General features: G+C 39.0%; 1 protein-coding gene across 1 annotated transcript in view; it reads left to right on the top strand.

Annotated features, from left to right (window-relative positions):
• The window catches only part of zc3h13 (zinc finger CCCH-type containing 13), a 74,331-nt gene extending 64,408 nt beyond the window's left edge, over nucleotides 1–9,923 (top strand). The window contains exons 10-12 of the mRNA XM_048602537.1: nucleotides 38–238; nucleotides 2,753–2,916; nucleotides 9,473–9,923. Of these exons, the coding sequence (XP_048458494.1) occupies nucleotides 38–238; nucleotides 2,753–2,916; nucleotides 9,473–9,643 (536 nt within the window). The 3' untranslated portion in view covers nucleotides 9,644–9,923. The remainder of the gene's footprint in view (nucleotides 1–37; nucleotides 239–2,752; nucleotides 2,917–9,472) is intronic.
• The last annotated feature ends 4,048 nt before the right edge of the window (nucleotides 9,924–13,971 follow it).

Below are 13,971 nucleotides of genomic sequence, written 5' to 3'. Positions count from 1 at the left end.
TTTACACAGTAAACTGATGATAAAGCTTATCTTGTAGATCCCATGGATGTGATTGATGTCGATTGGTCCAGCCTGTTGCCCAAGCAGCCTAAAGAGCCAAGGGAGCCTGGAGCTGCTCTGTTAAAGTTCACCCCTGGAGCAATCCTGTTACGAGCGGGAATATCCAAGCGTTTGGCTGGTGCAGAGTTGTTCGCCAAGGTCAATGAAACTTGTCGGGCTGCTATGAACAACACCAAAGGTATTGGTAATGTCACACCTCAGTTGTCACATTGATGTGCTGTAATATCATTAGGTGAATAGCATTATCTGAGTGGTGGGATACCAATATTACATGTATTGTTTGATTGACACTCCATACTGAGAAAATTACTTGGCATTCAAGACCTTGTAGGAAACTATTTTGTATTTCTTAATTATTTCTACAATTTAGGTTATCCGATTTTCTTCCTCCCAAATAGTTTGATGGGTTTTTGTATGAGCTGGAAGCAGGAGTAGATCATGAGGCCTTTGGACCCTGTTTCTCCCTTCAAAATGATCATCAGCCTTGACCCCAGCTCTACCTGCAGCCCATATCCTTGATTCCCTGAATGACCAATTATCTGTCCATCTCCGTCTTAAGTATATTTGTTGACAGAGCAGCTACAATCCTCAGAAGTAGAGAATCCCAAAGATTCACATTCTCCAAAAAACATGTCTGTAGGACTGGAGGTTAAATGATTAGTTTCAGTTTAGCTTCAGGACAGAACAATCTGGTTATAATAGTGCGAGTATATGACATGGAACCATATGCAATGCCTCAAAGATGCATTCATGAGCATCCCCATTATTTCTTTCCAACCCAAACTTCAAAGTAGGTGCAGTACCCATGATGAGTGAAGGATGCATAATATTCAAAATATAACTTAGACCCTTCCAGGCTGATATTCCAGCATTCTGCAGCAAATCTCAAACAAAAGTTCCTCGAGCAAAAGCTTTGCATTTCAAATGTTGGACTGGCGGAAAGTAATATGATTAGATTTTTGTTTGCCTACAGTATCTACTATATAAGGAATTGTGGATCATTGTGTTTGATTGAAATAATGGTAGTAAATGATCACTGTATTAAAAATACAATGTGACACAATGAATGCTTTCTTGATAAATGAGCTTCAGTTTGCAGTATTGATTACAACGCTTCGAAGTATGTGGATTGGTTTCTGGGCAGGTTCACAATCTAATTTCAAATCAAATAGCCTTTCTGTTGCTAAAATAGACTAGAAGAGGAGGTCTGAGCGAACTGAAGGTATTGTAAACAAATAAAAAGTACGACTGCTGAACTCTGCTTGTATATTTTAGTTTATTTCTAACTGCAGTCGTAATAATTGCATATTACTTGTATTTAATGCTATCAGCAGGGAATTGGGATTCTTGTATGAAAAGGAACAAGGGTCTTGTGCCACATTGGTAGAGGCCCTGCCTCTGGCTCAGAATTTCAGGATTTAACAGCTACCTGTCTGGAGATGTGTCATAACTAATCCCAACAGGTAGATTAGTGTAGAAAGAAAGAAACAGGAACTGGCTGAAACTGTAAGGGCTGGCTTAGGAGTCATCTATTCGTAATTTGTACCTCCGTAAATAAAAGCTTGTAAAAGCGTTTAAGGATTAGCTCCAGTTCCGGGAATGAAGGGTTTGAGATATAAAAATAGACTGGAAAGGCTGGGACTTTTTTCACTGGAAAATAGGAGATTGAGGGGTGACTTTTGAGGTTTATAAAATCATGAGATAAGGTGAATAAGTTGTTGAGTTCAATGCTAGGCAGCGTATTTTTAAGGTGAAAGGAGAAAGATTTAAAAAGAATGTGAGGGGCAACTTCTTTACATAAAAAGTGGTTCGTATGTGGAATGAACTGCCAGAGAAAAAACATTTGGATAATTTCATGAATAGGAAAGGTTTGAAAGGTTATCAGCCAAGCGCAGGCAAATGGGACAAGTTCAGTTTGGGAACATGGTCGGCATGGACTGGTTAGGCCAAAGGGTCTGTTTCCATCCTGTATGACTCTTTAAGCCCATGTGAATGTGTGATTGGATTTCATAATGAAACTAAGTAGCAAACTACTGGCAAAAATAACCGATTACTTATCTCTAAGATTGGTATTATTTTATACCATAATCATAATTTCAGAAATTTGTATTCTTTTATGTGTGGGGGGTATAATTTTGAATCCTGGACACACAATGTAAGATTATTAAAGCATCTTTTGAAGGTGTTTTCCAGTCATGCTCCACACGTAAAGAAGTAGAATATCCAAATGAGGAGTCATTGGATACAGTAAAACGGTGCCTACGGCAGCCTCAAAAGACTTGAGAATACAAAATTGCAACTGTAAACTTTTTTCTCTCTGCATAATCCTCCATTTCCTTGTTCTTCATGCTTGATTCCTTTTAAATGTGTCTGTATTTAACTACTCCTTGTGGTTGTGAGTTCCATATTCTCACCATTGTCTAGGTAATAGTATGACTTCTGAATTCTCCATTTGATTTCTTGACTATTTTAATAGCCACTGGTTTTGCTCTTCCCCATAATTGACATCACTTTCTCTGTGGCTATTCAATCAAAACCTCCTGTAATTTTAAGTATTTCTATTAATAAATAGATAACATCTACAATTTTAATCTGTTCATCTTTTTCTTGTCCAAGTATGAATATGTTTGTGTCTTTTGCATCCTTAATACAAACATTGTCCTTATTCATCATACTTGTAATTTTCTTGAAGATGCAGAAAACCTTTTCGAACATGAGCTTGGAGCCCTCAACATGGCTGCTGTACAGAGAAAAGAGGAGAGAGCGAGTTTGCTTAGTAACCTGGGACCCTGCTGTAAAGCACTTTGCTCTCGTAGGGATCTTGCCATTCGCAAACAGCTATTAAGAAATGAAAGAGTAAGTCTCCTTCCACTTTTGTTTTATCACTAACTGCAGTAGTATCTAGGGTGAAATTTTATGTCTGTCTCTGATTTAGGTCTATGTAACGTAGTAGGAAACCGTAAGAAACAGGAGCAGAAATAGGCCGTTCAAACTGTGCACGATTCAGTGAGATCGTGGCTGATCTGGTAATCTTCAACTCTGCTTTCCTGCCTTTTCCCTATTACTCTTGATTCCCTTACTGATTAAAAATCTGTCTATCTCAGCCTCAAATATACTTAATGACTCAACCTTGACAGCCCTCTGTGCTAGAGAATTCCACAGATTCACAACCCTCTGAGAGAAGAAATTATTCCTCATCTTTGACTTGAATATGCAACCTATTCTAGTAAGACATGGCTTAAGTCTAACTAATTTTGAATCAGGTAAGCTTTGTGTTCAATTTACCGTCACAACTCAGAATCTAGAATGAGCCATTAATTTTGAAGCTAATAGTAGCATATCCTATAGTGAATTTCTAAAAATATGATATTAAATGGAGATTTAAACAAGTCAAAGTCATTTTATTGGGAAACTTGCAGTGAAGATTAAGTATGTGATGCTCTATGTTAGCTCAATGTTGACAGAGTCATAGAGCAGGCAAGATTCCTATGCTCAATTGGCTCATCTTGACTTGGTCAGAGCAGAGAATTGCAAACAGGGTAGACCCCTGTGTAAAAACATCTTAAGTATTTGATCCTGTGTCAAATCAGTAAGCTCAGCTTTGGTGGCCACAACCTGTAGTCACTAAATGCCCTGAAAGTAGAAACATCATTCCCAGGCTCCGGCTACTTAGTGCCATCCAACGATTATGTTGAAGTGAATTTGTATAAATATCTGGTAAGAAAGTAAGAAACCATAGGCATCATGCCTGCTGCTCACCTATTTGCAGCTCATCACCACTGCTTCCATAATAGAAGCCTCTGTCTCTAGAAAACAGCCATTATTTTTCTTCCAGTAATTTACTTTAGTATCCCAAGCATTTATCGTTACTTGCAGAATAACATTCTTTCTGACCTAATTTCAAGCTTTTCACTAACTTTCATTTGTAATTTCTAGAAATCATTGATTTCCTGTCCTGTTGAAAATTCTTTCAGCCCAGCTTTGTGCCACTGCATAGTCCTTACTGGGGCCACTTCCTGAAATTCCATTTTCCCAGAGTTTGTTCACTTTCTCATCAATTTAATTTCCTCTTAAAAGTGTACTAGAGTTTGCTTTCAATAGCCAACATGAGCTGAAGCATTCCATATCCTAATACCTGTTGCTTGCACACTAAAACTATAGGCTCCCTCTTTATCCATCTAGTTCTTCAGTTATCTATACGTGCTATGCCCAGTGGGAAGTCTTTGGCTCATTGTCCGCGGAAACCTCGTTCTGAGCCATTTTCTTGACTTTTTTTGTCAGTAATGGTTTGCCTTCTGCTGTCAGGAGCAGAGAAGGGAAGGAGGTGCCAAACCTTGCTCAGCTGTAGTGGAAATTGAACCCACGTTGTTGCTGTTGTTCTGAACCTCACACCAGCTATCTAACTAGCTGAGATAACTGACCCCATCTACCGAGTACCAGTATTATATTGAAAATCTTTGTTACCCATTTATTGACTAGAAATTTAAAGGAACATTTTACTGTTTACATTCTCCACTCCTTTGATAATTCAAAATGTTTCTATCAAAAACTTCCTTTTGCCTTGTCCCTCCTTTTTCACATTTCCATGCCTGTCCTTCGTAGTATTACTCCCTTTGGGTGTGCTGATGGCACCCAAACTTACTTGTTTGCCTCTTCTCTTGATGCCCATGGCTAACCCTATTTCTATGGAACCACAATATTCAGCTCAACATTCATTTTATTTTTGCATTCCTTCTTTTATTTGCCTTTCATAAACTCCAGCTTACAATTAATCTATGCGTGTCTGTTTCCACTCTAAATCTGTTCCTTCATAAATATATTTCATCGTTGACTATTTTGGTTCCTTGCCCTAATCCATTAAATCTACAATTCCTGTTTTTGTTTTCAAATCTTTGATCTTGCTGTATTTTACCTCTGCAATTTTGTCTAGGCTTCCCTGTTCTCTCTCTCTCACTGTTTAATGTCAGACCCTGGCTTCCTGTGCATCAAGGCACAATTAATAGCAGAACTCTCAAATACTCAAGTTGTTCTTTCTGGAACACCGTCTCCCTCTTGGCTTTTTTTCCTGTTTGTTCTCCGTCCTGTTTTCCTCCTTGTCCTGTCCTCCTTACCAAAAAACAATTCAAAATCCATTTTTCACCAGGCCTTCACTCGCTCCTACTTTGGTGTACTGTTTGTTCCTCTTAATAAAATGCTTTTGAATGTATTATATGTTAAAAGCACAGTGTAATGCTGTCTTTTGTTTAATACGTCATTGTAGCAAATTTCCACCCTGATCTGCTTCAGCACAACGTTGCCCGATGCTGGAGGTTTGTTTGTTTTTGGTCCCTCGAGAAATTGACATATAGCTAGAACCTTTCTTCCCTAAATTCCAAGCAATCAGCACTGTCTTTGAAGAAACTGTCCGTTGTTTAGGCCCGACACTTGAATTCATCTTCAGGACCCCTGTTTCTTCACTTCCAATCCCTTTGATCAAGTTCTTACTCTCCTTTGTCTCTTGGTTGTATGCTTGCACAGATCGTTGAAGATGGCAGGATGGAATGAGAAATTAATAAAGGATACAGTATCATGGGCTGTATTAGTAGGAGCATAAGAGTGCAAGTGTAAGGAGGTATAAGGCACTTGTGAGACTTAATCTAGATTGTTACGTACCGTTTTGAGTGCCGGACTTTCAGAAGGATGTGAATGCAAAAGAAATTTGGAACAATGGCTCCAGAGATCAAAAACTTCAGTTATGCAGATAGGTTGGCGAAGTTGGGACTGCTCTCCTTGAAGAGAATGTTCAGAGAAAATCTAATAGTAAGTTTCAAGATCATGAGGAAATAAATAAGGATAGAAATGGAGAAAATGTTCCTGCTCATTAGAGGATCAAGAATGAGAGTGATTTAAAGTTATTTGTAGAAGAAGCAAATGAGTAAAAACGTTTTCACCCGAATGGTTTGGGTCTGGGTTGCACTGCCTGGAAGGGTGGTTGAGGCAGGTTGAATTGACACGTTCAGAAGGGTTTTGGATGATCATTTAAATGGAAACAGTTTAAGATTTTAGCAAAGATTTGTAGCTCGGGTTGTGAGTGAGGGTGTTGTCTTGCTCGCTAAGCTGGCTTGTTTTCATTCAGACATTTCATCACCATGCTAGGTAACATTATCAGTGAGGCCTCTGATGAAGCGATGTTGTTCTACTCTGCTTGGAATTTATACTGCCCGCTCCATTATGGTGAGTACTGTCATTTCCGGTTCTGTTCTGTATGGGTTTATATATTTGTTTGTTGATTGCATTACGGGTTGAGAACCATGCCTCTAGAAATTTCCATGCGTGTCTATGTTTGGCTTGGGCTACTACGGTTACATTGTCCCAGTTAAACAGATGGCCTTCATTGTCCAAGTGTACTGATATTAGGGAACGTTCATCATGTTGTTTTGCTGCTAGCTGATGTTCATGTATTCTGATGGCTAGCTTCCTTCCTCTCTGTACGATATAATGCTTGTGGCAGTCGTTGCATGATATTTTGTAAACTACGTTGGTTCTGCATGTCGTGGCAATGGGGTCTTTAATCCTTGTGATTAAAGAGCATTATAATCCTACCAGCAGACAAAGGGCGCGTGACCCTCATTACAATGCCTGAGAAAGCACAGGCATTCCTTGCAGATATAAGCACTATCCAACAGGTGGCGATAAACCCAACAATGCAGCTAGGTAATGGATCACCTGGACAATGAAGAGACTAAAGGATGCAGGGCAGATAACCAAGATGGACTACATGAGAATGAAACTAGAAGGCACGAACACACCCCGCTTCAATGGAATTTCCTTAAGTACACAACCCATTGTCTCCCTACCAGGCACACCTTCACACAAACTGGCCAAGGGCCTACAACAGACACTGAAACACCTAGTCGATTGATCATCCAATTCCATCCACTCAACCCAAGAATTCCTCAATACCTTCAAGAACATAAAAATCAGTGACGACGAGATTATGGCATCCTTTGATGTCACAGCATCATTTACATCATTCGACATCCCACTAGCCAAAGAAATACTGGCCACGTTACTAAAGGAAGCAGCAGCGCAGACCAGCAGCTCCATCAGCAATGACAACATTCTCAATCTACTAGACCTGTGCCTCACCACACACTTTGTCTTAGATGGTCAAGTATACAGACAGATCAATGGCACACCCATGGGATCACCCATCTCAGGACTCATTGCAGAGGCAGTCATGCAAAGACTAGAACACACTACCCTCCCCCTCATTCAACCTAAACTGTGGATCCAGTACGTGGACAACACATTTGTCATCATTAAACGCACCAAACTAGAAGGGACCCACCACTCATCAACAACGTATTCGCAGGGATTAAATTCACGAGAGAAGAAGAAAACAACAATAGCTTCTGTTTCTGGATGTCAGAGTTGAACTTTTGACCAACAGGGAGTTCCAAACCTCGGCATACAGGAAAGCAACCTACACTGACCACATCCTCAACTTCCACAACAACCACCCCAACGTCCACAAACAAAGCTGTATTAGGACACTAGTTAAATGGGCTACCACTGACTGCAACACACCAGAACTAGGCAGGAAAGAGGAAGAGCACTTACACAAAATCTTCGCTATGAATGGATTTCCCCGCAATTTCATCCACAGGTCCCTACTAAATAGACAACAAGAGGACACAGTACGCCCTAACACACTGGCCACACTGCACTACATCAAGAACATATCAGAACTGACAATGAGACTCCTGTGACCACTAGGAATCATGGTAGCACACAAGCCCCACAGTCAGGCTACGACAGACACTCACAAGGATTAAAGACCCTATACCCACAACATGCAGAACCAACGTAGTTTACAAAATACCATGTAACGACTGCCACAAGCATTACATCGGACAGACAGGAAGGAACCTAGCCATCAGAATACATGAACCTCAGCTAGCAGCTAAACGACACGATGAACTTTTCCTAATATCAGTGCACTCGGACAGTGAAGGCCATCAGTTTAACTGGGACAATGTAACCATAGTAGCCCAAGCCAACCATAGACGTGCACGGGAATTCCTAGAGGCATGGTTCTCAACCCATAATGCAATCAACAAACATATAGATTGGACCCCATATATAAATCCATACAGAACAAAACCAGAAATGACACTACTCACCACAATGGATCCGACAGTATAAGTTCCAAGCAGAGTAGAACAACATGGTTTCACCGGAGGCCTCACTGATGATGTTACCTAGCATGGTGACAAAACGTCTGAATGAAAACAAGCCAGCTCAGCGAGCAAGTCAACACCCTGAAATCGAAACAATGTGCAAGGGGTTAGGAAAAACACAGGAGTGTGGCACTAGATAATGATGTTCATTTGGAGAGCCTGTGAATACACAGTGGACAGAATAGCCTCCTGTATGAAACCTTTAACACCAATTTGTATTTTCATTTCATGGTGTATTTGTCATATGCTCCTTCCTCCTCACTGTAGCTTCCGAGAGATCCCAAGATGAGAGGCTTCCCTTATGAGGAGAGATTGAGCCATTTAGGCCAATACTCACTAGAGCTTCAGATGAAAGGAGATTGATTTCAAGTATATAAAATGCTATACCAGATTAACAAAGTAGATGTAGAGAGGGCGTTTCCCCTTGTGTGGCAATCTAGAATGAGAGGTCATAGTATTAGGCTGTAGGGTGGCAGATTTAAACATAGATGAAGAGAAATTATTTCTGTCAAAGGGTTGTGAATGTGTGGAATTGACTGTCCCAGAGTGCAGTGATACTGGGACCCTGAAGAAATTTGAGGACGTGATAGACAGCAGTTTAATCAGTAATAGTTTGAAGGCTTATTGGGAGCAGGCAGGAGTTGAAGCCAAGATGAGATCATAATCGTATTGAATGATGGAGCAGATTCAAGACATTTTAGAACAGAATAGAATATCCTTTATTGTCACTTATACTACAATACAGAAGTGTAGGAGTACAGTGAAAATTTTTTACAGTGGCTCCCTTTTAATGGCGCCATCTTAGGTATAAGTATCTAGGTAGAAATCTTAAGAGTAAAACATAATAGTGGTCTTCTATGAAGAGGATTAAAGGAAAGCATATGCATTACTTACAGACATAGTTACAACATAGTGAAAAGGTTTTAAATTACAGTCCGATGACAGCAGCTCAGCATGTGGCACCAGACCACTCCTGCTCCTCGTTCTTATGTGCCAAAGTCCAAATTGGAAACCAGGTCCTCATTTGTTCCAAGTCTGATGTTGAATGGGCTGCTTGAGAGATTTATGAGAAATAAGCCTTTTTGATATTTGTACTTACTAAAAACATATAACACATTGACATTGAGAGATTCATTTTGTTCATTTTGCTTTTATTATTGTATTTATTTGTATTTGTATTTATTTATCAGGGTACAATAAAGCAGATATATACAAATCCACCAGTCGTGGACAATGACCTTCTGAGATCAAGCCTTCGGTTGTTCAAACGCAAGGCACTATGTCGGGGTCCTGGACAGGAAAAAAGTGATGAGACCAAGATTTCTCGACCAAAGGTTAAACAGGAAGTTTGTGTGACGTAAAATTTTAGCAACATCATGGATTGAGTTTGATTTTGGTGAATCTGTATATAAAGAACTGGACCTCACACCTGAATAATTGGAAGGATACTATGTGCTTATTTACCAGCCTGACTCAGGACCTGTAATGGTCAAACTTTAAAGTTCCAGCTTTCAAGAGTGTTTGTTTTAGGAGTTCTGATCACCTTGTCAGATACTGTTCTATGTACTGGACAAGTGAATGTTTCATTTTTGCAGTACAGTTTTGAAGTCTTTAATAAAACCTTGTCAGCTTTGTGCTTTTTTTTTGTTTAAATGTGTTTTTTTTTGTTTAAAGGTGTATGCAAAAAGAGGTAAATCATAGGAATTAAATCCAATCACAATTTAATATCTTGCCATTGTGTGTAATGATCATTGATTTTTCAGCCTCAGTAATGTTCAGGAAGGTGAGTGCTTTTATGTGTCAAATCTTTATACTAAGTATTCCGAGGCACAGTCAAGTGCTTCTTTTCATCCAGGACCATTTACAACCTTGAAAGAAGGAAATCTCACCAAATAATGAATATATAATGTTCACTCCAATTAATTTTTAGTTGAAGAGCCACACAATGTATTTGCTTATAGAGCAGCTTAGTCAACCAATTTAAATTTCTTACGGACGAAATGATGTCAGTAGCAAGGATTTCCTTCAAATCTGAACAAAACAATTGTGTGACCTTTGTGTATGTCTGGTTACATTACAGCTAAAAGATCTCTTCAAACGGGTAGTTGTGCTTTGGTGAATGTCCAAAGGTAAAATTCATTGTTCCTAACCTGTTCTGTTGAGTTTCACACATGCACAAGTGTATTTGAATGTTTTCAAACATCATGCTATTTTTATTACCAAGACCTTAGAGTTGACGAATGATACAAAACAGAAGAAAACTGTCATCATTTGAAACCTGACTTCAGACTAAATAAGAGGTTAACACAGGTCTGTGAAACTGTACAATAATCCTGCATCTTCTAGTAACCAATCACACAGAAGACTCACTTAACTTTATCATTGGAGGAATCGATTAGATGCAATGCGTTACAGCAATACGGATATGGCACGAGAAGACAAAACCTATTGAGTTTGACTCTGTGGTTTTAAAAACAAAGATTTTGTCTTGCCAAATTTGTAAGACTATTACGTTTCTTCAAAATTACGTGCAAAACGTAATTAGCAGACATTTTTCATATCTATATTTATACAATGCACTGTTCGTATTTTTTATGAACTTTTATGCTTTACATCCCTATTTAATTTTAAATAAATATATTAGTTGGTTTAGCCTGAAAAGCTGGTCTCAGTTTGATATTCACCTTTCTGAATTAGTTACAATGTATGTGATGGCCTATGTTTAACTTTAGTGAACAGATTTCTGCATGTATGGTTAAAACAAGTAAACAAGGATAGGTTCTTGAGTGCACAATCTATTGATTATAAAATTCTGAAAAATGCCTTTGTTTTGATGTGAACTGTAGTGAGTGGGTGGCAGTCCTGGATTTCTCTCAGTTAAGTTCTCTTTACAGTTTTAAGCATAATAGATTACAGTAACATTTTCAATTTATGTCCCCTAGCTCTTGATTCCCCATCAAAGAAAATAATTGGCTGCTCAATTGGTCACCGTCATCGATCAAAGTGACTTTGTCAGGACAGCAGCCTAATCAAAGTTAAAACAATGAGGAAAAATTATGCTCATTGAAACCACAACCTGATTGCATACTGAGGGAATTCAGGTACAATTTCAAAAACGAGTGTTTTTTTAGATTATCATATAGCTGTGCAAAAAGTGAAGTGGTACAAGTTGCAAGCACGCAGGTAAAGTGCTTGAGGCAGAAGGGTCTGATGATGTGATCACATTACCAGTCTGTAGATGTAAACAATTCTGATTCTTGCATGTTAAATTCCAAACCACAGCCAATGACTTTGTGTCCACCCTCATAATGCGTTGTAATTTAGTAGAGGAATCAACTGATTTCACTTCAGAGCTGTCAGGTAAAGAGAGAGAGCAGTTTGCAGGGTTGTTAAGCACAGTATTTTTATTTCTTGTTTTAAGGCAAATTCAGTCACAGAAAAGTGTTCTTGCACTCGTAGTACTGTCACTACATGAGTAATACTAACCAACCTCTTACAGCAAGTTCTTTTTTCTCATGGTGAGTTTAATGTGTTTAATGATTCATCATTTTACACCTGCAATACTCCTCTACTCTGCGATGCATACAGCCAGGGGGAGCATTAAGAAAGCAAATAAGGTAATCTCATACTGATGCTGGACAGAATGTGCTCTCCAGGGAGATCAGTATGATGAATTATCCTCAGTAAAGGACAGAAATGTAGATCAAATTAATGAGTAAACAAACCAACCCATCCTGTGTGTTTTAAACAAGTTATTGATTGATAATAACCATGGCCTTGACTATCTTGTTGGACAGCCTCACTGATGTTAGTTTTCTTTACAGTGAAGCCACAGCAATAAATCCCTACACAGATCAATAACTTACATTACAGCATTATTTAAAATATGAAGTTCTCTTCCATTTAATCAATGTACTATTGACTGGCTGTATCCTATACAGGTACAATGCCCAAGAACATTTAACCCTCGGCACATTGACCTTTGAGAGAAGGAGGCTACTCTGTAGAACTGCTCATGTTTCAGCAAAGAAACTGTTTTTGTTAAATATAGTAAATTTCCCAAAATGGTTTATGGTGTGGGTTCTGTGGGAAATTCAGATTGTAGTTATGGATGTGAGTAGCTCACTTTTGGCTTGGCCATGGTCCCAATTTCTAACATTCAATTTACTGTTCTTTTATGCTTCATGTACAGAATGTGTGTTTAAAGCTTTCAGCACATGGTATGGATCGTACCTCAATGTGTGTTCAACTACTAATTGGATTTTTTTAAAGGTGTAAGATTGATACTAAATCGGTTCAATTTAATTTGAGCAATGTTTAAAAAGTTGTTCCTGATTATGCATATTTACCCGAAATCTAAAGGAGGATCTTTCACATGAGGTAATTTTTAAAGGAAAGGATTAATTCACGAATAAAAGCACTTCATATTTAAAGTATCTTAGAATCGTAGAGTCATACAGCACGGAAACAGACCCTTCGATCCATCCAGTCCTTGCCGACCAATTTTCCAAAACTAAACTAGTCCCAACTGCCTGCGCTTCGCCCATATTCCTCCAAGTATTTCTTCTTCATGTACTTACCCAAATGTCTTTTAAAAATTCCAACTGTATCCACATCCACCACTTCCTCTGGAAGTTCATTCCACACACAAACCATTTTGTGTGTGTAAAAAAAAAAATTGCCCTTCATGCCCTTTTTAAATCTTTCTCCTGTCACATTAAAAATATGCCCTCTAGTCTTGAAATCCCCCACCCTGGAGAAAAGATACCTGCCATTCACCTCATCTATACCCCTCATGATTTTATAAACCTCTGTAAGGTCACCCGTCAACTTCCTACGCTGCAGTGAAAAAAGTCCCAGCCTCTCCTTATAACTCAAAACCCTCCATCCCTGGCATCATCCTGTTAAATCTCTTCTGAACCCTCTCCAGCTTAGTAATATCTTTCCTAAACCAAGGTGAAAAGAAAGGAAAATTAATGGCCTCACTTTTGATTTATTTAACTCCCTTTCCAAAGGATGAATTTTCTTGCTGGCTTGGAGATCCTACAACAATTTTCCCCTTCCCTGCAGTTGCTGCCTCATGAAGAAAATCACTGACATCCCAAAATATTACCTCCTAGGGAGACAATCCATACTTGAAGGTTTTCATGATATCAGGAAAATTGATACTTTCAAATTACAGATAATAGGAGGTATGCTTATCATTTTCCTCCACTGAAATGTATAATCAATTTCATCAGATTTTTACCCCTGCCCCGATAATACATCTCTAAGTGCAGTTTCCAATTTGCACAGAGAAAATCAGCTAAAAAGGAAAGATGTGTATTTATGCTTAACCACCAACCAATTATGTAATTTTGAACTGTAGTCAGTACTGTGATACAGGGACCTTGACAATCAATTTATGTAAGGCAAGCTCCCACAAACAGTAATGGGAGAATCCGAGGTACCTGGTTTGCTTCAGGACGTGGTCGAGCAGTTTCAGGGCCGAAGAGATTACGAGAGAGTTGCAGTGGGAGAGAGATCCCTTGAGGTTTGTCCGGAGGGAGGAGGGTAACTTCTTCAGGTTAGGCATCCTTAGAAGAGGCTTCGCAGTGGGGTTAAAATTGAATCAGAGATAGTAGGAACTGCAGATGCTGGAGAGCAGTTTCAGGGCCGAAGAGATTACGAGAGAGTTGCAGCAGTTTCA

Source organism: Rhincodon typus, chromosome 11 (genome assembly GCF_021869965.1).
Source record: "Rhincodon typus isolate 14 chromosome 11, sRhiTyp1.1, whole genome shotgun sequence".
NCBI lineage: Eukaryota > Metazoa > Chordata > Chondrichthyes > Orectolobiformes > Rhincodontidae > Rhincodon > Rhincodon typus.
This window is presented reverse-complemented; position numbering and strand designations above follow the sequence as displayed.